This window comes from Hemicordylus capensis, chromosome 2, assembly GCF_027244095.1.
Source record: "Hemicordylus capensis ecotype Gifberg chromosome 2, rHemCap1.1.pri, whole genome shotgun sequence".
NCBI lineage: Eukaryota > Metazoa > Chordata > Lepidosauria > Squamata > Cordylidae > Hemicordylus > Hemicordylus capensis.
The window spans coordinates 3,688,256-3,714,391 of NC_069658.1; the positions used below are offsets into that span (position 1 = coordinate 3,688,256).

At 46.8% G+C, this 26,136-nt stretch overlaps 1 protein-coding gene across 2 annotated transcripts; it reads left to right on the forward strand.

Moving 5' to 3' along the window:
• Positions 1-843: 843 nt before the first annotated feature.
• LOC128347207 (uncharacterized) lies at positions 844-24,814 on the forward strand. 2 transcript variants are annotated; one of them, XM_053301489.1, is made up of 6 exons: positions 844-1,001; positions 13,883-14,356; positions 17,308-17,439; positions 19,690-19,755; positions 21,365-21,455; positions 23,334-24,814. In XM_053301489.1, the coding sequence occupies exons 1-6, from the start codon at positions 935-937 to the stop codon at positions 23,557-23,559; spliced, it is 1,056 nt and encodes a 351-aa protein (XP_053157464.1). In that variant the 5' UTR covers positions 844-934; the 3' UTR covers positions 23,560-24,814. The 2 variants fall into 2 exon arrangements, with proteins under 2 accessions (XP_053157464.1, XP_053157465.1); XM_053301490.1 differs by lacking the exon at positions 844-1,001 and adding an exon at positions 4,814-5,438.
• Positions 24,815-26,136: the final 1,322 nt, after the last annotated feature.

The window sequence follows — 26,136 nt, forward strand, 5'->3', positions numbered from 1 at the left end:
CTCAACCTTGGGTACCCAGACGTTGGTGGACTTCTACTCCCATAATCCCGAGCCATAATGGCCAAATGCCATTGTTGTTGGAGGTTATGGGAGTTTAACTGAGGGACCCAAGGTTAAGAACCCCTAATATCCAATGTTTGCAAAAGATTCCAAATTTAATTATTTTAATGCTTATATTATTTTCATTCTAAACTGCCCAGAGATGCAAGTTTTGGGCAGTATAGAAGTCTGATAGACAGACAGACAGACAGACAGATAGACAGACTTGAAACCCCTTTACTAACTGCTGGTCCGGGAAACTGCGCATGAAGAATGTAGCGGTCCTTGAAACTCTGCACGAAGAATTTAGCGGTCCTTGACTCCAAAAAGTTTGAGAAACACTGTTCTGGACCAGCTGAAGCTTCTGAACAGTCTTCAAGGGCAGCCGCACATAGCACACATTGCAGTAGTTTAATCTGTATGTTACCAAAGCATAAGTGACTCAGGTCAGGTCTGACTTCTCCAAGTAGAGTGTACCAGCTGTAGCTCGTAAAAGGCACTTCTGCACACTATTTATTTATTTATTTATTTATTTATTTATTTATTTCATTTATAAACCGCCCCAACCAAAGGCTCTGGGCGCTGTACAACAAATTTAAAAAGACCTAAAAACACACCATTTAAAACACAGGTCTAAAAACAATATAAAAACAATTCAAAAATAATTTTAAAAACCATTTAAATCTAATTAAAATACTTTTAAAAACAATTTACAAACTTCTGAAGGCCAGGCCAAACAAGTAAGTTTTTATGGCTCTCTTAAAGGCCGACAGCGAGCTAAAACGGCGGATATCTGCCGGGAGTGCATTCCATAGGCCAGGAGCAGCTACAGAAAAGGCCCAGTTCCAAGTCACCACCAGATGAGACGGACTTCTCCAGATGACCTCAATGAGCGATGGGGATCATACCTAAGAAGGCGCTCTCTGAGGTAGCCCGGACCCAAGCCGTTCAGAGCTTTAAAGGTATTAACCAGCACTTTGTATTTCTCCCAGAAACATATCGACAGCCAGTGCAGCTGTTTTAAGACAGGCATAATTTGGTCTCTCCGGGTTACCCCAGAGACCAGTCTGGCTGCTGCATTTTGAACTAACTGAAGTTTCCGAACTACGTACAAAGGCAGCCCCATGTAGAGTGCATTGCAGTAGACAATCCTGGAGGTTACCAGCCGGTGCGCCACTGTTTTGAGGTCGTCCTCTTCAAGGAATGGATGCAGCCGTTGAATCAACGGAAGCACTAGACATGTCGAATCAATCAATGACTAGACATGCTTGTCTGCATGTTTTGTCTCTATGTGCCGGATGGGGGGTGGAGTCATAGTTTGGCAGCTTCTCAAACTGAGAGGAGCCCTCTCTTTGCCTAAGAGACTGTCAGCTAGTTTATTGTTTTCTTAGCCTATGTTTAATTAATAATAAATTTCAAACCCTCGTTTCTCAGTTGAAGTTGCTTCCTATAATTTCTCTGACAAATGTGATGCAACTCGCTGAGACTGGGGAAAGGGAGAATGAAGAATCCTTCACGCCTCTTAAACGTAGCAGCTGCTGAAATTAACAGTGGAATGAATCAGGCATGTACAAAGTGGGCTTTGGAGAGCCACTGACAGTCAGAACAGGCAGTTCTGGGCTAGGCGAACCAGGCACCCTCCTCTACAGGCGGCCCCCATTATCCGTGCTGGGGGGTGGGGGTGGGGTCTGCCCTACAGCTGCTATCTCTGGGTAGCAACACAGCAGCTAACGAGATGGGTTAATGGGAATTGGGGGGCTAGGCTCTTTGAGGTTAAAAAAGGGCTAAAAACAATCAGAAAGGAGGCGGAAATAAGAGCAACAGAGTACTGTACTATGGTCTCCAGATCTCCAGCTACCCATCAATGCTCCCCAAGCCCCCAATTCCTTCAATTTTCTACAAAAAAATTGTGAAATTTTTTTAAGAGCCACAAAATGGCTTCGGAGGTCATTTCCAGCTATCCAGGAACCGCGGATGGGTGGATTTTGAGTATTTTCTGAACCACAGATAACAAGGTCGGGTCTATATAACCTAACCACAGATATGCAAAGCCGCAGCTGTCAGGACCACAGATAACAAGGGTCACCTGTATTATATATTTTGAAGAGTTTGTTTGTGTCTGTATTTCTGCAAAATAAAGTCATACTTCCCAATGACCTACAGATACAAAATTTTGCATACACAATCCTGTCACTTCAACCTCTGCTAACTTGGCAAAGAGGCACCTTTTTAATGTGGTGATTCTCTTTATTGAGCAGGGGGAGAGTAACTGGCCCGATCCACCCCCAGCACAGGACCTCCAGTGACTGTTGCTGGTGTGTATCTCATGTTTCTTTTTAGATTGTGAGCCCTTTGGAGACAGGGAGCCATCTTATTTATTTATTGTTTCTCTGTGTAAACCACCCTGAGCCATTTTTGGAAGGGCGGTATAGAAATCAATCAAACAAACAAACAAACAAACAAATAAGCTGGATGCACTACTTTTTACACCAGTTTAAAAAAGAATTACACCAGAATATGCACGGTGAACATTTGCTCTCTTTTGTTTGTAGTTTTTAAAAGAAATTTTGAACATCATACTTTCAGATTACCTACAGATAGCACATTTTGCATGAGCATTCCTCCTTCTTAAAGTATCGGAATGCACCACTTTTTACACCAGAATTATTTTATGCTTGGGGACATGTTTAAATGATTTTGAAGTGTCTTTTTTTTAAAAAAAGCAGAAATTCAGAATTAATAATAATATTTTAACTGTTATTGTTCTCAACAGATTTTTAAGACTCAATAACCGTATCAATAATTCCAAAACAACACAATGCCCAAGAAAAGCAGATTCTTTCTCAGATTCTTTCTCAGATTCAAATCTACTACGATTCTTTCCCAGATTCTTTCTCAGATTCATATCTACTACGATTCAAATTTATCATTTATTTATTTATTTAGTTAGTTAGTTAGTGTCTTTTTATACCGCCCCAACCCAAGGTCTCAGGGCGGTTCACAACAAATAAAAACAAACATTAAAATCAATTAAATATTAAAAACAGCTTAAAACAAATCAATAAATAATCCAAAATTTTAAAAGTTACAAAGTTAAAAAGCTAAAAGGCCTGAGTAAAAAGATAAGTCTTTAGAGACTTTTTAAAAGCCACTAGAGATGGGGAGACTCTTATTCCCACGGGAAGCACATTCCAAAGTCTTAGGGCAACAACAGAGAAGGCCCGTCCCTGGGTGGCCACCAGACGACATGAAGCTGGCCACAGATGAGCCTCCTCTGATGTACGCAGTGGACAATGGGGATCATGCAGAAGAAGACACTCTCTTAAGTACCGTGGGCCTAAGCTGTTTAGGGCTTTATAGGTTATAACCAGCACTTTGTATTTTGCCCGGAAACTTATTGGCAGCCAGTGCAGCTCCTGTAATATAGGAGTAATATGGTCACTTCAAGATGACCCAGAGACCAACCTGGCTGCCACATTTTGTACTAATTGCCGTTTCTGGACGACGTACAAAGGCAGCCCCACATAGAGCGCATTGCAGTAATCAAGTCTGGAGGTTACCAACAAGTGTACTACTGTTTTGAGATCATGAAACTCAAGAAACGGACGCAACTGGCGTATCAACTGAAGCTGATAGAAAGTGCATCTGGCCACTGCCTCAACCTGGGGAACCAGGGAAAGGTGTGGATCCAGAAGCACTGTGTACTTGTTCCTTCTGAGGAAGTGTGATCCCATCTAGAACAGGTAGATCGATATCACTTCCCAAGTGACGACCCTGCACAATAAGTACCTCCATCTTGCCTGGATTCAGTCTCAGTTTGTTATCCCTCATCCAGCCCATTACTGCTTCCAAGCAGGCATTCAGGGAGGATATGCCTTCTCCTGATGATGTTGACATGGAGAAATAGATTTTTGTGTCATCAGCATACTGATAACACCCAGCACCAAATCTCCGGATGATCTCTTCCAACGTTTTCATGTAGATATTTAAAAGGAGACAGTATGGAGCCCTGAGGGACCCCATATAAAAGCTCAGATTTTGAAGAGCAACAATCTCCAAGCAACACCATCTGGGAACTGCCAGAAAGGTAGGAGTGGAACCACTGCAAAGCAATGCCTCCCACCCACAACCCCCTCAGATGCTCCAGTCCCAATTGGAGATCATCCATCCGGCCAACCAAGGCAGTCTCCACCCCATAGCCTGTCTGAAAACCAGTTTGAAATGGGTCTAGATAGTTTCCTCCAAGACCACCTGGAGCTAGGAGGCCACCACCCTCTCAAACACCTTGCCCAACCATGAGAGGTTGGAGACAGGCCTGTAGCTACTAAACTCCAAGGCGTCCAAGGCAGGCTTTTAAAGAATAGGTCTAATAATATATGGTCATTATACAATAAAATTAATAATGTTTACAGTTGAAATTCTACAAATTTCAAACTGTTCTTTTACTTCCTTTTGGCAAGGTCATGAACAAATTCTACTACATATATGTTATATCTGGAAGTTTCCCACAAATGTATCTACCCCAAACAACTTTGCCTGTTCAACAGCTGGCCTCAGCTAATAGGAATGGCCATATGTAACCACACCACATCTGCATGGCAACTTGTACAGCAGGGATCAGCAGCAAGCAAAAACCAAAAGTTCAGAAACCAAGTGCCATCTCCTCCTCCTCCTCCTCCTTTGTAGGCTGAAGTAGTTGCCTGGGCCTCCCTCCAGCTCCCAGCAACAACCACACACACACACACACCACAACAGCTCAAGCTTTTTAGCATTCTCCTTGTGAAGCCATCACTATTCAGCAATTGCCGCTTCTGAAGAGCTCAGCCCAGCCGCCTCCAGTTCCCCCACCTGCCCCACTCTGGCTGCATTCACAGTGATCTAGATTTTTACATCCAACTGGATTTGAGCAGTTGCTGCTACAGAGGAAAGGGAAAGGGGGATTCTCCTTCCATCTCATCCTGCCTGCAGAAGAGTTCCGCGATGCTTGAAAGCTTGCATTCTTTTTTATCAGCAGGCGCTGGGTGAAGAAAAGACACAGCTTTCCCCAGAAAGTCCCAATCATCGGGAGAGCAACAACACACAGTGAATGTCCTTCCTTGGATGTGTCTGGTGTTCCTCCCTTGGGGACCAGCCTGTTGCTAACTCTGGCTCAGGGGTGGGTGGGAGGGAGGCAGACCGTATTTTCTTCAATTAAATGTTTGGCTTTTAGCATCCCTTCCCTCTCCTTCCTGTACTGTTGGGTGGAAGGAAACCAGAGCAGCCTTCACTCTACAGGCCAGTTTGTCCCCCTCGACGGAGGCTCCATCCCCCCACCCACCCCGCCTTCCTTTGCTGGGAGACAATGGACCTTTTCAAGGGGAGCCTGGGTTGGCTGCTTTTGCTTCCCTGGGTGCAGCAGGGTAAGTTTGTCTTCGCTGATCCTTCTTTAGTTTTATTTCCCCCTCTTCGCTCTTAAGACCGAAACCCTCAGAATCTGCCACCTGTGGCAAACACTTCAGCTGGCCTCTGCTGGCTGATCTAAGTTTATTTTCTTGTAAAGCCAATTCTCCTGGCGACCAGAAATGTTTTGTATGGAGCTGTTTGTGTTTTCAGAAGGCTGGCCTCCGAAAAGCATTCGTGGAGTGTCAGGCAGACTAAGGGTCCCAGTTATGCAAGTTATGCCTATGCAAACCTGAAATCCTAGCTAGCATACATAGGAGCTGCACAGAGGTGCTCTGACCCCTGGACTTCAGGGCCAAAGTCCAGGGCCTTCACAGCCTCTGCCCCCGCCCCATCCTCTGTAGTTTGTCCCAGGTGGTGTGGTCGCCCGGCCGAGCATGAGGATGCTTCATTTGCAGGGAAGGTTTGCAGGGGGCTTCCAAAGGCCTTGAGCTCCAGGCTCCAAAATGACCGAGAGGCACCTCTGAAGCTGCCTTAAACTGAAATCAGGCCTTTAATCCCTCTAGGGTCTGCACTGACCACCAGCAGCTCTCCAGAGCTTAAGAGAGGGGTATTTCCCAACCTTTCCTGGGGAAACTGGGGTTTGAACCAGGGACCTTCTGTATGCAAGGCATGGGCTCTACTGCTGGGCTTCTCTTCTCCCCACAAGAGGATTCCTCCAGATGCTGCTGACCTATAGGGATGCTGGGAGTGGTGGTTCAGCAACATCTGGAGGAACCCAGGTTGAGAACCACTTGCTGGGACAGAGGATTGGAACTGAACTGGTGAGTCCTGGGTTCAAATGCCTGATCAGTCTTGAAATGCTGGGTGGCCTAAGCCAGGTCACTAACTCTGAAGCTAGCTTCCCCAATAAAGAAGGACTGAAGATAAAAATGGAATAACCTCCTGAGTCCCTTGGAGGAGGAGTGGGCTAGAAATGTGAGAAAGTAATAAATACAGATACCTAACTTGTGTTATATGCAACAGCTCCAGGCCTTTCTAGAAGCTCATTCAGGCATGATGTTCAACACTCGTACAACAAGTGTACAGTGTACACAGGTACAGATCTATTCACATGTAGTGTTGAATGCAGGTACAGAAGTACACTTTCTGTCTGTACCATGCATTTGAAGTGCACTTTTAAAATGAACCCAGGTGTATTCACACAAACACATGTATGAGTGTACAGACATCTGAACACTCATACAGCAGAATGTCTGAATTGGGCTTAGGTGGCAAAGGGGTGTGGTGCGGCTTCCTAAGTTCTGAATGCTATTTTTGCATTAGCCTCAATTTAGCAAAATATCCTGTCATGCAGGCGTGGGCTGCCGGCAGACTTCAGACCTGTGGAATCTACTTTGTTGTTGTTGTTTTGCTAGATCTTCCAGTCCACCAACTAGAGCTAGGTATAAATTAATGGTTGATGAGGGGCAGACACACATTTAGCACAGTGTAACGGGCTCCTCCAGGCTCCTGCTAAGCCCAAGAATTTATTCTCAATGTCAGAGCTGAGCTCACAGGTCTTCCACACAAAAATATATTCCTGGTTTCCCCTCAAGTTTTCTTCTTCTTCTTGAGGAGTTCCCCACCTTGAGTCCTCAGATGTTGTTGAACTACAACTCCCATCATCCCCAGCCACCTCTGGGGAACCCCTGTCTCTTTCCTCTACAAATATACAAGCAGAGCCTATAGAAAGCTAATTGGCATTCCTACAGCAGGCAGCAGCAAATCCACATGGAGATAGCCTCCCCCCATACCCACCTCAAAGTATTTCACTTCCTGAATTCAAACACCTTCTCTGTCTCGACTTCATTCTCTTCGAATCCAAACTGAAAAACAGTCTTTTGCTGCATCTCTGCCCCGTCCCCTCAGCTGGAGGGATGCCACTACCATCTCTACCGATGGGCATGCTCTGATGGGCATCTCATTCCAAAAGCTGAAGAGTGATTCCCAGCTCTCAGGAGACCATCAGCTTATACTGATGCTCTCTGCAATTAGCTCTCACTGATGCAACATGAACTGATTATCCTGAACTATTAGCAAGTCATCAGCTGTACAAATGAGGGTTTGGCAGCAGCTGCAACAGGATTCAAACAAATTCTATAGACCTCATAGGAGTTTGCCAACAGAACAGGCTCTAGGTATAAACGGCACTGAGTTTTTAAAAGCTGGAATGGGATCACCATGTTCATTTTCTGTTCTTTTTGCAGGTGGCACAGTGTGTCATCCCCCCAGCCCCAAGTCCCACATTTCCTTTTGAATCCCTACACAAGAGCTGGCATGACGTGTATCAGGCGTCTAATGTTTTCTTTCAGAAAAGAACCCTTTAATCTATTGTGCGCTTCTTTTCCACCCTGGATTCTGTTTACATTGCTGCGCTGTGGGTTTTTAAAGAGATTGGGCCTGCAGTGATACCTACTGAAAGGTATTGTTCTTGAAGCGGACAGGAAATTCTGTAGCTGCCGCCACTGCCTTTTCCGTAGCCTGCTAACTGGGCAAAGAGGCACTTTTTAACGTGGTGATTCTCTTTGTTGAGCAGGGGGAGAGTTGTAACTGGCCCTCTCCACCCCCAGCACAGCATCCCTCCAGCGACTGTTGCTGGTGTCTGTCTTATGTTTCATTTTAGATTGTGAGCCCTTCGGGGATCCATCTTATTTATTTGTTTGTTATTTCTCTATGTAAACTGCTTTGGAAACGTTTGTTGAAAAGCGGAATATAAATATTTGTTGTTGTTGTAGTAACAAAGAATTGCATGTACAGCTCTGTGTCCTCATGCAACAGCTCTCAAAAGGTAAAAGCAGCCTTCTTTGGGAACGAGAGGAGAGAGAGACGGGCAGCTTGCTCTCTGGCAGGCATCCTGCCCCACTGTTTGCCTTGCTGGAACCAGCCCATTCCCCTCGCAGGTGGTGAGCTACAAGCTGCTGTGTGCCCCACATCTTGCGCTGGTAGGAGGCAGAGGTAGCCCTACCATGACATGGCCTTTTCAGCTGTGGCACCCAGACTCTGGAACTCCCTGCCTCAGGAGGCCCATCTAGCTCCCTCCCACTCAGCCTTGCGAAGGTTGGCAAAGGCTCCCTGATTTAGATGGGGCTTTGATCAGGATTAATGTTGTTGACTCTTGAATTATGGTTTTGTATGTTTTTAAAAAAAAATCTGGTTCAGGTAGCATAGTGTTGCTGTTGCTGTTTTGTGTTGCTGGATGCACTAGTGCAGATGATATAATTTTATTATTTTTATGTGCTTGAATGCCACCTGTGTGCTGAGGGCTTTGCCAAAAAACCAGCCTACATATTTATTAAACATTAATAATTATTTACATATGTCAGTGCAGAATATATCCTCTAGATTAGGAACTACCAGATGGCAACTGGAGTGGCATATGATGAATGTACCTGGGTTGTCCTAAATATTTTTTCTTGTTTACACAGTCAGACAGGTGTTATTGACTGGTTTGTTTTATCCAGACATCGAGTCCTTCCCAAGGACCTGGGATGGCTGAATTTTATTGTCAGCGTTGTTGCTGTTGTTATAGATATCATCGCAGAATATAGGCTGTTCCCAGTAAAGTTGCTTTTTGTAATTGGCTGATGGTGATTTCTGTGGCCCCTATGGTGTTGAGGTGCTCTTCAAGGTCTTTTGGAACTGCACCCAGGGCGCCAATTACCACTGGGGTTATTTTGGTCTTTTTCTGCCACAGCCTTTCAATTTCAATTTGTAGATCTTTGTATTTGGTGATTTTTTTCTATTTCTTTTTCTTCTATTCTGCTATCCCCTGATATTGCTATGTCGATTATTTTGACTTGTTTTTCTTTCTTCTCGACTACAGTGATATCTGGTGTATTGTGTGGCAGATGTTTGTCTGTTTGTAGTCGGAAGTCCCATAATATTTTTACATCTTCATTTTCTTCAACTTTTTCAATTTTATGATCCCACCAATTCTTGGCTACAGGTAGCTTGTATTTTTTGCAGATGTTCCAGTGTATCATCCCTGCTACCTTGTCATGCCTTTGTTTGTAGTCAGTCTGTGCGATCTTTTAACAACAGCTGATGAGGTGGTCCACGGTTTCATCTGCTTCTTTACAAAGGCGGCACTTGCTGTTTGTGGTTGATTTTTTGACTTTTGCTCTTATTGCATTTGTTCTTAGTGCCTGTTCTTGTGCAGCCAGTATTAAACCCTCTGTTTCTTTCTTCAAGTTGCCATTCTTAAGCCATTGCCAGGTCTTGGTGATGTCTGATTTTCCACTTATATTGTGCAAATATTGACCATGCAGGGGCTTATTTTTCCATTTTTCTGCTCGGTTCTTGACTTGTTCTTTCTTGTAGGCCTCCTTTGTTTCATTGGTGTTGAATAGTTTCTCGTTATTGACCATTTGAAGTGCATCTTCTTCACTGTCCTTGATATATTCTTCAAGGCCTCTTTTCTCTTCCTCTACTGTTTGATGGACTTGCAGCATTCCTCTTCCACCTGAGCTGCAAGGGAGGTAGAGCCTATGTACATCACTGCGGGGGTGCAGAGCATGATTGATGGTCATGATTTTCCTGGTCTTACGATCTAGCTTTTCTAGCTCTGCTTGGGTCCAGCCTATTATTCCTGCAGTGTATCTGATAACAGGTATAGCCCAGGTGTTTATGGCTTGTATGGTGTTCCCGCCATTGAGTTTGGACTTGAGGATTTTTCTAACTCTCCTGATGTATTCACTTCCTATTTTTCTTTTAACTTCAGTGTGTGCGATGTTATCAGCCTGGAGAATGCCCAAGTATTTGTAAGGTTCTTTCTCTTCCAGGTTCTTGATCTTGCTTCCATTGGGCAGTTCTATTCCTTCTGTTTTTCTTATTTTCCCTCTGTTCATTATTAATGCAGCACACTTGTCCACTCCAAACTCCATTGCTATATCGCTACTGAATATACGGACAGTGCTTAGCAGTGATTCAATTTCTGACTGGGACTTTCCATACAACTTCAGATCGTCCATGTACAGCAGATGGTTGATTTGACTTGATGTTTTAGATTTTTGGTATCCGAGGCCTGTTTTGTTTAGTATTTGTGAAAGTGGGGTCATGGCAGTTACAAACAACAGAGGGGATAGTGAGTCCCCTTGGAAAATGCCTCTTCTAATGCTAACCTGTCCAAGTGTCTCGCCATTGATTGTTAACTGTGTACTCCACCTCCTCATTGCTTTTTTAATAAATATCTGAATGTTTTTGCTGACACCAGTTGTTTCTTAACATTTTAGTATCCATGTGTGAGGCAATGAATCGAAGGCTTTCTTGTAGTCAATCCATGCAACACTTAGATTGGTTTTTCTTCTCTTGAAATTTTCTAAAATCATGCTGTCAGTCAGCAGCTGGTCTTTTGTTCCTCTGGTGTTCGGGCAATTTCCTTTCTGTTCAACTGGAAGCTGTTTGTTAGTTAATAAGTGTTGCATCACTTCATCTGCTATTATTCCAGTTAATAATTTGAACATGGTTGGCAGACAGGTGATCGGTCTATAATTACTTGGAACTGCACCTTTTGCTTGGTCTTTCATGATGAGATGAGTTTTCCCAGTTGTTAGCCATTGTTCAATATCACCGCCTTTCATAATGTGATTGAACTGTTTTGATAGTTGTTTATTGAGGGTTGTTAGGTGTTTAAGCCAAAAGCCATGCAGTTCATCGTTGCCTGGTGCAGTCCAATTTTTAATTTTCTTTGCTCTTTCACTTATTAATTCCGGTGTTGTTATTAGATCTTGCATTTGTTGGTTACATTTTTGACCTCTTTCATCCAGCCTGCTTTTTTATTATAATCTATTGGATTGTCCCATAATTTCCCCCAGAATTGCACTGTTTCTTCTTTATTTGGTGTTTCTACGTTTTTTGCAGTTTCTCCTTCTATGCTTTGGTAGAAACGTCTCTGATTCGACTGGAATTGGAGATTCTGCCTGTGTTGTGTAATTCTGGCTTCGTATCTGCTAATCTTCTTTGACACTGCTGTTATTTGCTACTTTATTATTTCCAGGACTTCTCTAATTTTCCTTGAATCTAGGTGGTATTTTTGGATCAGATACTGTTTGGTGTTTTCATTCTTCAGCTTCTTGTCTTTCATATCTTTAAGTTTACTAGCATCTGATCTAAGCCAGGAGATTTTATTTTCTAATAGAATCTTCCATTTAGGTGATGTACTGCTTTCTTTTTTGACAGGTCCACTGATCTTATATCCGAGCTCTTGTGTTGTTATTGTTGCTGTACTGTACATTAGTTGGTTTGTTTCTTGCAAATTCTTGGTTGTTATTTCTGCAAGTGCAGCATTGACATCTTTTAATGCCTGAGCAAGTTGTTTTTTGGCAACTGTTTTTAGAGCGGGAAGTCGAACCCTGGTGGTTGTTTGGTTCATGTGCTCAGTTATTTTTTGCTTTAGTTCTTGTTGCTTTTCTGTTAAACGGCATTTGGGTTTTTGAGGTGAAGGCAAAGGGGAGGTTGCCTGGTTTTGATTTTGAAACAGTTCAGCAACGGTGGTATCCTCTATTTCCAACACCTCCTCCATCTGCGCCTGAGCAACTTCTTCAATTGGTGGTGATTCTTCTTCCATATCTTGAGCCGGTGTTGCTCTTTGCAGTTCTTCCAGCTCAACTCCTGTGAATACTTTATTTCTTATTATGAATCTTCTCTGGTCTGCTAGCCTTTGTTCTGTTATTTCTGTATCTGGATGCTTCTCTTTCCAAATTTGGTACATTCTTTTTAAATAACCTCTTCTAGTTGGACCAGACTTGCAATAGCAGATCATTATTTCCTTGTTGGCATTTTTTGTATATTTTTTTTGGTTAAGCGACGTTTCTTCCAGTAGCTTTGCTGTCTCCAGCCCTGGTTGCTCAACTGAAGATCCTGAGTCCTGTAGCCCACTTGCCACCAGATGTCCAGGGACTATAGCACCTGGCGCGGTCCTTGTTGACCCGGGCGACAACCGATCCGGTATAGATTTATTAAAGTTATGTCTCACCATATTGTTGATGGGAGAGGCACTCTTTGTCTGGCTCCTCTGGTGAGACCTGTCCAGTATGGTTGGACCTCTGGCATAGCTCTCACCTTCCTCAGAGCACACAAGCCCCACAACCACGCCAAGGTAGTGCCTCACTGGGGGATGATGATGATGATGATGATGATGATGATGATGATGATTTCATTTGATTTCTATATCACCCTTCCAAAAATGGCTCAGGGCAGTTTACACAGAGAAATAATAAACAAACAAACAAACAAATAAATAAATAAGATGGATCCCTGTCCCCAAAGGGCTCACAATCTAAAAAGAAACATAAGACAGATACATAGTTTGTATACATAGACTATATCAACTCGATGGCACTTCCCTGGGCTAGATTAGCTGCTCCTTCCCCGCTCCCCCAATCTGGCCTACTGCATTAAGGGAAGCATGAAGAAACATGGAGCTCGTTCTCACGGCCATTAAGCCTGGGCCCGTGGTGGGCTGGCGCGAAGGCAGGGTCATCCCTACTTTCCTCCACATGGTTGCCCGTGATCCTGCAGCCATGCTGCTCACCTGCCCACACGATCGCTGTGGTGGCAAGCAGCGTGGCAATCTGGAGTCCAGGGAAATGAAGCCCGGCCTCCAGGAATCCCGCAATGCACCTCACGAGTAGTGGGGTCACTCCTCCCCCTGGCCTCTATCACTCAAAGGGCTGGGCTAAAGGGACAGCAGCTGCCAACAGCCAGCTGCCCACATTACCAGGGAGTGGGCAGTAGAAAACCCAGGCTACCCAGTCAGTCAAGGAGAGCCAGGATCGGTCCTGATCCCGGCAGTTCTCACAAGCCGCTCTACCTGGGTAGGGCTGTGCTAGCCCAGGTGGAGCTGGTCATGAGAACGGCCTCAGGAGCTGGACTTCCTCAGCCACTGAGAAATATTTGCATGTCTTGGCCAGATCCTGTGTGCTCTGACCAGACATTGCCTTCAGGCAGAGGTTCTCAAACAGGGATGATGGGGAGTTGTAGGCCAAGAACTACTGGGGACCCAAGTTTGAGAAGGAGAGCTGGTCTTGTGGTAGGTAGCAAGCATGACTTGTCCCCTTAGCTAAGCAGGGTCCGCCCTGGTTGCATATGAATGGGAGACTTGATGTGTGAGCACTGGAAGAGATTCCCCTGAGGGGATGGAGCTGCTCTGGGAAGAGCATCTAGGTTCCAAGTTCCCTCCCTGGCTTCTCCAAGATAGGGCTGAGAGAGATGCCTGCGTGCAACCTTGGAGAAGACACTGCCAGTCTGTGTAGACAATCCTGAGCTAGATGGACCAGTGGTCTGACTCCATATATGGCAGCTTCCTATGTTCCTAACTCCTACCTTAAGGGAAAGCTATAGTGAAGGCCCACACACAACCATCAGACCCCCCCACCCCAAGCTCACTGCAATGCATGTAACGGATTGTCCTCGTTCCCCACAGTGTCAGGAGCAGGTGGCTTCCTCATCAAGAACGTCCGCCTGGAAAAGTGTCTGCACACCTCCTTCCACGAGACCGCGAAGATTGGCCTGGCTGAATGCAAACCGCGTTCCCCGCAGCACCAGTGGGGCTGGGACGCAGCCGCCAGGGCCATCGTCAGCCTCCACACCCAGCAGTGCCTGACGGCTCTCGAGCCTCAAGAACTCGCCTTGGCTCAGCTGGAGCCTTGTGGCAGCAGCCTGCTCCAAGCCTGGGTGTGCAGCAAGAAGGGCCACCTCACCTTGGCGGGCCTGGGCCTGCACCTCAGCACCAAGCCAGGGGGCCACAAGGCCTTCCTGTCCCCGGAGAAGGACAAGTTCAGCAGGTGGAGGACCCTGGCGGAGGAGACCGTCTGCACTGCGGGACTGGCTGGGGCTCCTCCGGCACACAGCAACCCAGCGGTGGAGGCTGCAGGCGGCTTGGCCTGGGCCCGCGGAAGTAAGGCAGAACGGGTTGGCTCGCAGACATCCACCCAATGGCGGATGACTCCATAGGCAGTATAGGCAGCCACCTACGGCGGCAAATCTGGGGTCGGGGGCGGCATCTTGGAGGGAAGCTTTATAATTTCCTTTCTTTGTTTCTAACCTTTATAAATGGCGCTGTGTAGCAGCAGAGGCTCCGGCGCTACAGAGCGGCATTTATAAAGGTAAAGGACAGAAATACGTTTCCCTCCCCCGCAAGCCCCCTGACTCTTGTCCCTGGGGGGGGCAAACCTTTGGCTGCCTACGAGTGGCCAAAGGATTGATCCGCCTCTGCATCTGTCCCATTCCACTGCTGAGCACTGACCTGGCTGCTGAATGTGGCTCGCTTGCATGCCTCACACTCTGATCTGGTGCATGCATATGCCTGCAACGTAAGAGAGCGGCAGTCTGGGGTCGTGGGCAACAGAACGTTGGACTGGGGCTGTCTGGGATCCACCTGGAATCCGGCTGCAAAGCTTCCTGCATGATTTGGGGCCAGAGATCAGCTTGGGCTAGAATAGGAACCTTGGGCCAGAGGTTTCCAGCTGAGCCTCTGCCTTGCAGGGTCGTTTTGAGGACTGAAGGAGGGGAATAGGTCTGAGCTCTTTGGCAGAGAAGGAGATAGACGTCTGAGAGATGAAGCCGCCTTTGACCGAGTCAGTCCCTCTTGCCCAGCATGGTCTTCTCTGGCTGGCGGCAGCTCTCCGAGATCTCAGACAGACACGTCACCACCCCAGCTCTGCCCTCTGATCTCCTTCTAAGTGGGGCTGCCTTCACCTGGGGGCCTCCTGCATGCAACGCCTGTGCGCTGATGCTCTTCCCCGGATGCATGGAAGTGTCCTAACAGGGAAAACGGACTCCCCGGGCACCCTGGCTTCCCTTCCGTGAAGAGGGAGGGGACAAGTGCTCTGCCCTCCCTTGCTCATCCTTGCGTTCACCTGTGTACAGGGATGATAATCCCATGGGGGCGAGGTGAGGTGGATTATCGGGGCACCCGCAGGGCAGCAAGATGCTCCTCACCACTCTTGGGGACCGAAGTGACCCTTGCAAGCTTTGCCAGGAGCGTCTCTCCCATGCCACTTCCGAGGGTCCATTTTAAAAGGGGCTGGCCCCACTAGGGGCATGGGGCCAGGCAGCATTGGGCACCTCCTCGCTTCAGGTGCCTGGACCCCCCCGGACCTCATCCCTTACTCATCCACTGCTGGTGCAGCACCACCTCCCAAGCAGTGTGGGGCCCGCACAGCCCCGTTCCCCTACCTTGGGGCTACTGTTCCCGGCCTCTAGAGCCTAGATTTCCTTTACTCCTTGCTAAGCAAAATGTTCAGCTGCTATGAAAACCACAGTCTCGGCCAAAACTTGAATTTGGCAGAATATGATAAATATGTACTGTGCTTCATTTGCATTATTTCTTCTGACTGCAGAATGTGGGGTTTCCTTCGTGCAGAATGTGTTAGTACAGGTGACACCGAACCTTCCTTGTCACTGTTCATGGCCAGCCGCAGAAAGAGAAATGCTCGTACACTACACTACACTACAACCAGGGTCATAATCTTCATGGGGGTGGCCGGGCTCAAGCCCCTTCTGGGATTTTGGTGAGCCAGTCTGGTGTAGTGGTTAGAGTGCTGGACTAGGACCGGGGAGACCCGAGTTCAAATCCCCATTCAGCCATGAGACTAGCTGGGTGACTCTGGGCCAGTCACTTCTCTCTCTCAGCCTAGCCTACTTCACAGGGTTGTTGTGAAAGAGAAACTCAAGTATGTAGTACACCGTTCTGGGCTCCTTGGAGGAAGAGCGGGAGATAAATGTAAGGGGACAATCCTCCTGCCGGGCTGCCAGGTTGGGGGGGGGGGGTCAAGCCCTCCCCCAGATTTCCTAGGGGAGGTAGTGCCACCCCACTCCCAGCTGCCAGGTAGCATCAGCAAGCTCTCATGTTCAAGTTCATCAGTCAGTTGAACAACAGTCAGTCCTGTGTTGTCTTTGTAGCAGCTCAGCAAGTTCTCAGCTGCCTCTCCAGGCCCTTTCACTCTATGATTATCTGATTAGAACAAAGAGAAAAGCTAGTGGGGCTCTATGCATGCAGGTGCTCTGCCCAGAGCAACCCCATCCCCTCAAGGGAATACCTTACAGTGTTCATATGTAGCCTCCCATCCACATGCAAACCAGGGTGGACCCTGCTTAGCAAAGGGGACAATTCATGCTTGCTACCACAAGACCTCTCTTCCAATGTGCCTTGTGCCCACCCCCCACCCCCAAATTTGAAAAGCAGGGGTGGAGCCACTGTTGGGTGAAGGGGTTCAAAGAACCCAGGCCACCGCCAATCGGGGGCTACGCCTCGCAGCCCCGACATGCCCCCCCTGTCGGATGCAGGGAGCATTATTCACTCACCACGCAGCCCCATTTGGGAACAAAATCGGCCCGTGCTGCATTGGCAGCCTGGGCTGGAGCGGCTCTCCCTGCCTTTAAAGGCCGGGAGAGCCATTCCTGGCCTTGCTGCCCATGCAGTGCGGGCCAATCTCCCTCCCAAGCAGAACCGCGCCGCCCTGTTTGTGGGGGAGATCAGCCTGCGCTGGGTTGGCAGCACGGCCGCCTTTAAAGGCAGGGAGAGTCGCTCCGGCCCAACGCTGCCCAACGCAGGGTGGGCTGACCTGCCTTCCAAACGGGGCCTCGTGGAGGGAGACCATGCCTCCGCATCTGGCATCAGACACGGCGGTGTGGCTAGCCAGGCCCCTGCGTCCGACGTCAGGTGCAGGGGCAGGGACCGCAGTGGCAGCCAAACACAGGCGGCAGCCAGCCTCGCCCCGTAGCTGTTGAGAAGTTTACGCCCCTGAATACAACCAATATTGATATGCCGCTTTTCAACAAAAGTTCCCAAAGCGGTTTACATAGATATAAACAAACAAATAAATCCTTGTGTTCTGTTTTGCCTAGGTAAAGCTACCGTTCCGCCAGAGGCCTCTGCTCTCTCTGTAGATCCTACCACTGCCTCTCCCACCACTGTTTTGGCGAATATCACCAGCACTCTCCCAACAAAGAAAGAGAGAAGCCTGGGAATAGATCAGGGTGAGTACTGCTAACAGGGTCATCACTGACCACACTACAGGGCAGTAGTGTGTGTGTGAGTGGCATCCCCATGGTGTGTCCCCAGCTTCATGGGCAATCTTGCAAAGAATCCCGGGATAGCTTTCCTGGATCATGCAGTTCAGCTGCTTGGAATGGCCAGATACTGTGGACATGCCCCTGGGTGTTGATTGCACCTCCCAGCAGAGAGCATGGCAGAGAAAAATAAGCCAAGGCAGGGGTTTTCAAACTTGAGTCCTCAAAGGTTGTTGGATTACAACGCCCACAATCCTCAGCCACAATGGTTGAGGATCATGGGGGTATTCCAACATCATCTCGGGTCCCAGGTTTGAGAACCCATGCATGAAATGGAGGCAGAAAGTGACCATGAATCAGAGCAGGGACTTGGGCGCTTTCCAGATGAGACCCTGCAACGGGGTCACGACGTATCTCCAAAGTGTGCTTCCACACTTCCTGTGTTTGACACCACCGTCCCTACACTGACATTAGGCATTTCCGATGCCTTGTTTCAGATTTAATCATTGTGATTTATTGCTATAATGTTGCATATCTGGTGTAAAAAGGTTGTTGTATTTTCCAGTTGTTCGTTCTCACGAGACTGCTCTCCCTGCTGGGCACTTTGCTATTTACGCTTTGAATGCGATTTGCCCAAACCGAAGCGTTTTGCCACTGTTGAGCGTGTAACCTGGAAAGCACCTTGGGGTGCATCTGGGGAAGGCAGACATGAAACTTAAGCAAGGTTGAGCCGTAAGCCGCTGACAAAGTGAAGCCAGAAGCTTTCCCAGACAGCAGGCTTTACTGTGAGGCTTTACTGAGAATTTGAATTAGCCCAAAGAAGACCAACGCAAAGAGTGTCGGGCTAGGCTCTAACGCACAATGAAAAACCTGAATTGTGTGTGAAGTGCTCCCCAATATCTCACACAGACTTCGGCATGAACCAGCTGCTGTGCAAATGCACACCCTCCATTCCGAGATGAAAGCCCCATCTGGAAATGCTCCAGGAGCTGTGCCAGGAGTCAGAGCCACGGAGGGACCGTTTAGCCAGGGAGTCCAGCCAAGAGAAATCAGGGCAGAGGAACAACCCAGAGCCAGCAAGACTGTAGCTGCTGCAGGCAAAGTCCCAGCTTCGGGGCCAAGCATAATGTGACATAATTAGCAAGAGAGGGCGAAATGTATGGGTACAAATTGTTTGGCCATGTTCTTACAGAGGTGATCAACCTGTGTCTGGGTGATACCACTTCAGCTTGTAGGTGGAGAGTCACGTGACAGAATGCTTCTCCTTAAAAAAAAAAATTAATCCTTGTGCATAGTGAATGAGCATGACAGAGAGAAGGCTAGGTGTGTCTCCTTGACACACTAATTTTCTACATGCAAGGATTCCCCCCCCCTTTTTAAAAACAGGAGGAGCACTAATTTTCTACATGCAAAGATTCCCCCCACTTTTAAAAGGAGGAGCATTCAGTCGGATGAACAACCATTACTTTTATTATTTATTTATTTATTGTTTTGATTTGATTTCTATACCACCCTTCCAAAAATGGCTCAGGGCGTTTTGCACAGAGAAATAATAAATAAGATGGTTCCCTATCCCCAAAGGGCTCACAATCTAAAAAGAAACAATCTAATAAGACAGACACCAGCAACAGTCACTGGAGGGGTGCTGTGCTGGGGGTGGATAGGGCCAGTTCCTCTCCCCCTGCTAAATAAAGAGAATCATCAGGTTAAAAGGTGCCTTTTTGCCAAGTTAGCAGGGGTAAAATAGAACAACTATATCATTTAGCAGTACTACTGCATCATCACTATTTATATACCGCTTCCCAACAAAAGCAGTTTTCAAGGGGGTTTACATAGAGAAAAGAATAATAAGGAGGAAATGGCTGCCTGTCCCCAAAGGGCTCACAGTCTAAAAAGAAACAAAAGGCAGACAACAACAGAGAGCTAGTTGCTCTCCCCCTGCTTAAGATAAAGAGAAGCACCACTTTCAAAAGTGTCTCTCTGCCCAGTTCGCAGGAGATGATGCTTCCACCATCTGCTTGAAGTGGTACAGGCCAGACACAGGTTGCACACCTCAGTGACCATTCGGCCCAAGTCAGGTTGTTTCTGGTGCTGCCATCAAACAGACACTGAGAAGAAGGCCTGAAAACCAAAGTGGGGCTGTCAGCTATGTGGACGGTGATGCTTCCTTCTGTTCCATAGCTTAGGTATCTTTCTCCCCATTTCTTTCCCCACCAGAAAAGCTCACACATCATAAAAAGCATGCTGGCAATCAGAGGAAGACTCCGGGTTCCCGACATCCAGGTATGATGGGTGCAAAAAGGAACAGGTGGGAATGCTGGGCCATTAGGAGGGCCTTTCTTGCTCAAACTGGAATTTGGTTTGATTCTGGATCAAGGGCCATCTAGTCCAGCATCCTGTTTCTCATAGTGGCCAAAGAGATGCTCAGGGCCATCAGCCCGTCAACTAGGCAGACCTAGGCAATTGCCTGGGACACCAGTTCTTGGGGGATGCGTAAGCAGTGCCAGAATACAGCACTGCATATTATTTTCTGTTCATCTTGTATTGCACCCCTGAAGCACTGCACAGCGGTGAATGTACCGTATTTACCTGAATAGAAGATGACTCGGTATTTAAGACAACCCCCTTAAAAAATAGAGGTTAAGTTATACAGGTTATACCTGCATTTACTCCAAGGGAAGAGGACTTTGAATTTAAGATAATCCCCAGTTTCTAACAGCAAAGAACCTGGAAAAAACATGTCTTGGATTCAGGTAAATACAGTAAATGCAATACTTCTCGCCTAAAGGGCCTACACACCCTGCACTCCAAATGACAGTGTCTTCTTTTCTCATTGCATCTCAGCCCCCAATAAACAGCAAGTCTCATAAGCTGCAGTCCTTCCCTTGAATATGAATTGCCAGCCTCAGCATTCATTTCCAAAAAAGAAATGGTCTTGGACTGGATTTCCAAATCAACAGCATCATTTTTTCAGCTCTGAATTATTAGTCTTGCCCCATCACAGACTGGGAACTCTCTCCCACTGCATCCCCAAACCAGTGTGGGCTAGACATTTGCCAGATGCTCAGGCTGGTCATTTGGCCCAACGAATGAACAGCCTCGGTAGCTCAAGTTAAAACTGGGTTTCTGCATTTCTCAGCTATGGGGTGGGGGCACCAGAGTTAAACTAGTGTGCCAAAAAACACTAGGGCTGGCCCTGCAGATGCTAGGGAGGAGGAGGAGGAGCAGCAGCAGATCTGGTATACAGAGGTAGATTGCCTCTGAACATGGAAGTTCTACTTAGGCATGATGGCTAATCGCCATTGATAGCGATTGATAGCCCTCTCCTCCTCTTTTAAAGCCATCCAAGCAAGCGGCCATCACCACATTTTGTGTTAGTGAATTTCACAGGTTAATTATGTGTCATGTGAAGGACTCCCTTTGGTCTCATCTTGAACCGATCAGATGGGAAACAGTTATGAGCAACCCATGAGCAAAGTGTGATATGATTACACTGGCAAATGGAACAAGAGTCTTGCTGGCTGGAACTGGGTGCAGTGCAGGGTTCCCTCTAAGGCGTGCACGTGAGTGCGTGCTCACACGTTTTTTGATGTCCGCTCAGTTAATTTTAGATCCCGCTCAGGTTGAATCAGGAGGACCCTACTCTGAATGGGTGTGTGCACTGCCTTGATATTGCTGCTGCCCAGAACAAAACTCATTCCGCACATAGATGAAGATATAAGAGAGAACACTGGTGCAGTGAGTGGCAGGATATACAACGGCCCCCAGGACACTGGCTTGGGGAGGGGGCTTTGGCCTACCCACCCATAGTTTAAGAGCCCTGTCCAGGAAGAAGTTGGTAGGCTGATTGGAGACCACTCTCATGCAACCCTGTGATGCAATTGCACTTCAGGTACCAACTGGAAGACGGTCATGCTTGTCCTGTGCCCGCTGGCCTTTATCCTGGGACTGATCATCCTGGCGCTCAACATCCATTACAACAAGTAAGCAGCTAGCAGGGCTAGGGAAATCTTTTCATTTGCGGATTTCCCGGTCTTATCTTGCAACCCTCTAATCCCATTAGTCAGCCAGCTAGCTTAAGCAGAATGCCAGCCTCCACACTTCCTTATGATACAAGTGAGAATGCTAAAGCGTTGCTCTTAGCACCGCAGGAACCTCTTCTGGCCACTAGAGACATGATGAGATGTTAATAGGTCGGTCTTGGTCAGTTAGAGTCAGTTCAGTTGTTGCATGCTAGTGCCTGTTTGGCGATATTGTTCAATGGGTCTCTCTCAGCAGAGGCGTAACTAGGGAAAACGGCGCCCGGGGCAAGCACTGAAATGGTGCCCCCCCCGCGCCCCCCTGCCCCCCCAACATACTACATTATACTTAGGTTTTTCCTCACAAGCACCCGCCGCCGCCGCCAAGCCAGGCCACTGACTGGTCGCCAGTCACCAGCAAAGCAATGGGGGGGGGCGCGGGCGGTGCGGAAGGGACTGCTCGTGGGGGAGGGGGCGCTGATGCGCTCCCTTGACTGCTGCAGTGCTGCTGCACTGAGCAGGAAACATTTGTATTAACAAAAAATTAACCAAAAATTAAAAAAAAAAATTGTCATGCCGGCGCCCCCCACGTGACCAGAAAAGATGGCGCCCGGGGCACATGCCCCCCCTGCCCCCCCTATAGTTACGCCTCTGTCTCTCAGTATGGGAAATGTTAGTTTCTTTCTTTGTTTTCTGAACTCAGCCTACTGTCTCCAGATAATCTCTCGGGCTGAACTTCTTTACCACCACAGCACACTCTGCTGTATGAGGGGTTTTAATGTTTCTCCTCCTCACACCCCTCAGCACCTTAAGCCTTCCTTCCCACTAATCCGGAAGTTCCTGGCTCAGCTCGCACCCACTAAGTGGGCCTTAGGCAAGCCACTTGGTTCTAAGCTTCAGCTCCACCTCTTCACTGTGGGGATGGGGGATAATAACACTCAAGTGTGTGTGGTATAAATTATTGTTCTTTTAATTCTAGTCACGGAAGTCATCAGACACTGCCAAGTGATGCTAATTAGGTGTTAACAGCTTTGGGGGCTGTGTTGCTCTGGCAAGTTAGTGTAGTGAAACTGAGAGGAGCCAAAAGAATACTATTTTTATCGGGGTCGGCATTCCAAAACAAAGAGACAGGCCCTTGTGCCTTAGGAGTCCAATCTAAATTAGAACTTTCCAAATTCCTCACCAAATTGGGCCCTGGTCAACTTGGTTTTTTAATTTATAAAAAAACCCCAATATTTTCATAGAGCCCACATAAAGCATCCATACATAACGCAGGCATCTAACTTCTAGCCATGTGCTGTCCCACCTTGACAGAAAGTTACCTGAAACTGACAAAACTCACACTTTGTTTCCTTTGAAAAAAATGTGTAGGGTGCTTTGCCCTGGTGAAGCAAAGTTCTCTGGCTAGCTGAGATCCAATGAACACAGTTCAAATGGTTTCACATCCATTTGATGCTCTCACTTGCAAACTGAAATCACAATTCATACTTACTTCCTTAGCAAAATATTGCAGAGAAGGGTTGCCACCTAATTAAAGAGATTTTAGTTCATTCATCGTATGAAATTCAGCTAATTAATTCATTAAAAGAGGAACCTTTTCTATTTAAAAAGTCTATCAAAAAATTGTAAATGGACTAATCTGTTTACTATAGACAACTGTGTCTTACAGCCAAAAGAGCGGCACACAAATATATACGCCTTGAATGGGCTCTACTGAACTTTAAAAAAATAATAATAATTCAATTTTCACATGGTAGGTCAATCCTATAGGTATCCTACTGGGAAATCTCATTCTGGGTTTCTGAGAATTTTAATGCAAAAATATGTTTCTTCCTGCCATAGGAAGAAGAAAATGCTGTATGCTTTGAAGAGCCGCCCAGACAAAAGTTGCAAGGTGGGCCATGATGAGGAGCTTCTGTCCACACCTGGGACAGGTGGCATCAGTCCCAAGACACAGATAATCCCTGCTTCCCCTTCTCCTTCCTTGAAGCACGGCGAGATCTTGATCGAATGGAAAGATGGAACCATCACTCCACTCTTCGACAACATGAACTATCAGATATGCTAAGCATTATTTGAGCTGAATCTCTTTTTCCCCCAGTGGGATCATTGTCACTACCATTGGAGCAGATTGCACTTTTAACCGTCTTGATAAGAAAGCAGGTAATGTCAAGGTAATTTTTTAAAAATCACATTCATATGGCACACTTATATTGGTAGATAGTCTCTCTAAATGTACAAGTGGGTGACCAGGCTTTCTTAATGTACCTGACTATGCTAAACAGTAACCAAGGTCTGGGCCATGTTTGTAATTATGAAACGGTATAGCCCTTATGTGAGGACTATACAGCTGAGAATGCATTTGTCCGAAGCTGACTTTCCAGGCAGAAGGCTAGCTTTCAAGCTGCCTGGCATGAAACATTCTGTGACCTTCACCATTTCAAGCATCACTTTTCCATCCAGGTGGTACAGTCCTCTCCTGAGGACTAGGCAGCTTCAGAATTGCAAATATTAATTAGCCTTAAACTTGGCCATCAACTGCCTTAACAGGGCTGTGCTTTTTACCTCCTGCAGAAGGGTTCCTATTGGGTGCTTATCCTGAGACCACCTCTACCCCATAGACAAGGGTTGGGGCACATATGCCTGTGTTATTCAACTGTGGGTCTAAAAAGGGAGGAAGACACACAATTGTTTTGAAATGTAGCTGTTCTCTAACTTAGCACTCTGTTAACACAGCACTGCGAAGCTAACAGATGATGCACTAATGACTGCAACTACTACTCAGTTTCTCCAAAGGAAGTTGGGCATTGAACAAAATAATACAGGGGCATGAACTTTTGCCTGTACAGCTCTCAGACTATAGGTAAAATAAGGGCTTCATGAGCAGTGAAGCTCAGGGCTTCATGAGCAGTAGGAATGGGGTAGGAGAGAATCAGGTGTTCTTAAGGACTAGTGACTTGCTTAGCTGATCTCAGGTTTAAAGGCTGTAAACCTGCTGTAAACCACCTAGAGACTTCGGTAGTGGGCGGTATACAAATATGTTAAATAAATAAATAAATGATGATGGCTTATAAAAGCAATGCGGACTATTAATGCCATAGAAATACAATAAGAGGCTTAAAAGGCAATGGGAAGATTATGCTGTGAAATATATTGGTTTATACTCATGCTTAATGTACATTTCGCTGTATCACTTATCTTTGCTTTGCTGATCTGGAGGACAGAGACTCCAGTGTGACATGCTCTCCTGGGTATCAGCCTCTGCTTTTACCCAGATGTAATTGGTTGTAAACAAGGTTCAAAATAAAAGACTAAACTTTGAACAGGGAGTTGTTGTTTTTAAACAAGTGGCTTCTCATATGTTTCTGTCTTGTGTGATGACTCTTGGGGAAGACCAAAGGCCTTCTCCTTTCTAACATTAGTTCCTGTACTTAGTGTCAACTATATGGGAGCTCAGTTGCCTTGAAAGCAAGGGTTCCAACTTGGGTCCTCAGAGGTGGTTGGATTACAACTCCCATCATGCCCAGCCACAATGGCCTTCCACAACATCTGGGGACCCAATTTTGAGAACCCCTGAGTTAGGCCATGCTGTTCAGTCACTCCAGCAGTCACTCTTGGTTGCCACGTTTTGAGCCAGCAACTGCAACAGACAGAGCCTGTGGGAGCACAATCCTAAGTTCACTCACTAGGGATTTACTTCTGTTTAAAGATGTAGAGCGCTGTGCTGCATGTTGAACACCTGCCTGGCATTAGACTTAATGGCAGTCAGGAGCACGTCAGGAGTTGGCCCCACAGGAGCCAGGGATGGCCGCAGGGCAGGCCTGCTCTATGCAAAACTCTTTCCGTTTCAACAAGAATGTTGTTGTGCGACTATTCCTCTCCATTTCCACAAAAGGGAGATCATGACACCACAGTGGTTCTGCCATGGTCTAACACAGTGATAGGGGATGAATCTATGAACATCTAAAAGGTGTGAAAAGAGGAGACTGAAATAGGGCCCCCTTACTCTCCAGGTGAGTATTCTTCTGCAAAAACACAGACATTGCTTTGCTGGATCAGGCCAAAAGACCACCTGGTCCATCTGCAACAGCAGCCTGCCAGAAGCAGTACTGTCTGGCTTCTGGCGGGCTGCTGTTGCAAAAGGGCCTCGGGCCTGATCCGGCAAAATGATTTCTATGTTTTTGCAGAAGAATACTCACCTGGAGAGAAAAGGGGCCCTATTTCAGAGATCACTAGGCTAAATTGTTAGCCTTTCCCTATTATTTCCCCCCAGCATCAGTTACTCAGAGGTATACTGCTTCCATACAAAGAGCTTTCATTTAGCTGTCGTGGCCAATATCTATCTATCTATCAAATTTATACACCGCCCAATCTTATGTCTCTGGGTGGCCACTGATAGTTCTGTTCCTCATAGATTTGGACATTGTAGGACTCCATCAACTGCAGACTAGATCTGGATTGTGTATCATACAGAGCAGGAAAAGGTTTTCTCTTGTTTGCATAATACCGGAAACTCAGGGTCATAGGAACATAGGAAGCTGCCATATACTGAGTCAGACGATAGGTCCACCTAGCTCAGTATTGTCTACACAGACTGGCAGTGCCTTCTTCAGTCTCTCTCAGCCCGATCTTGGAGATGCTGCCA

Bases quoted from the DNA above. Each gene is read 5' to 3' on its own strand.
- LOC128347207 (XM_053301489.1), top strand. From the start codon at position 935: ATGGGGATCATACCTAAGAAGGCGCTCTCTGAGGTAGCCCGGACCCAA. The intron at 17,440-19,689 runs GTGAGTACTGCT...TTTCCCCACCAG, and splicing joins AAGCCTGGGAATAGATCAGG to AAAAGCTCACACATCATAAA. The intron at 19,756-21,364 runs GTATGATGGGTG...ATTGCACTTCAG, and splicing joins TCCGGGTTCCCGACATCCAG to GTACCAACTGGAAGACGGTC.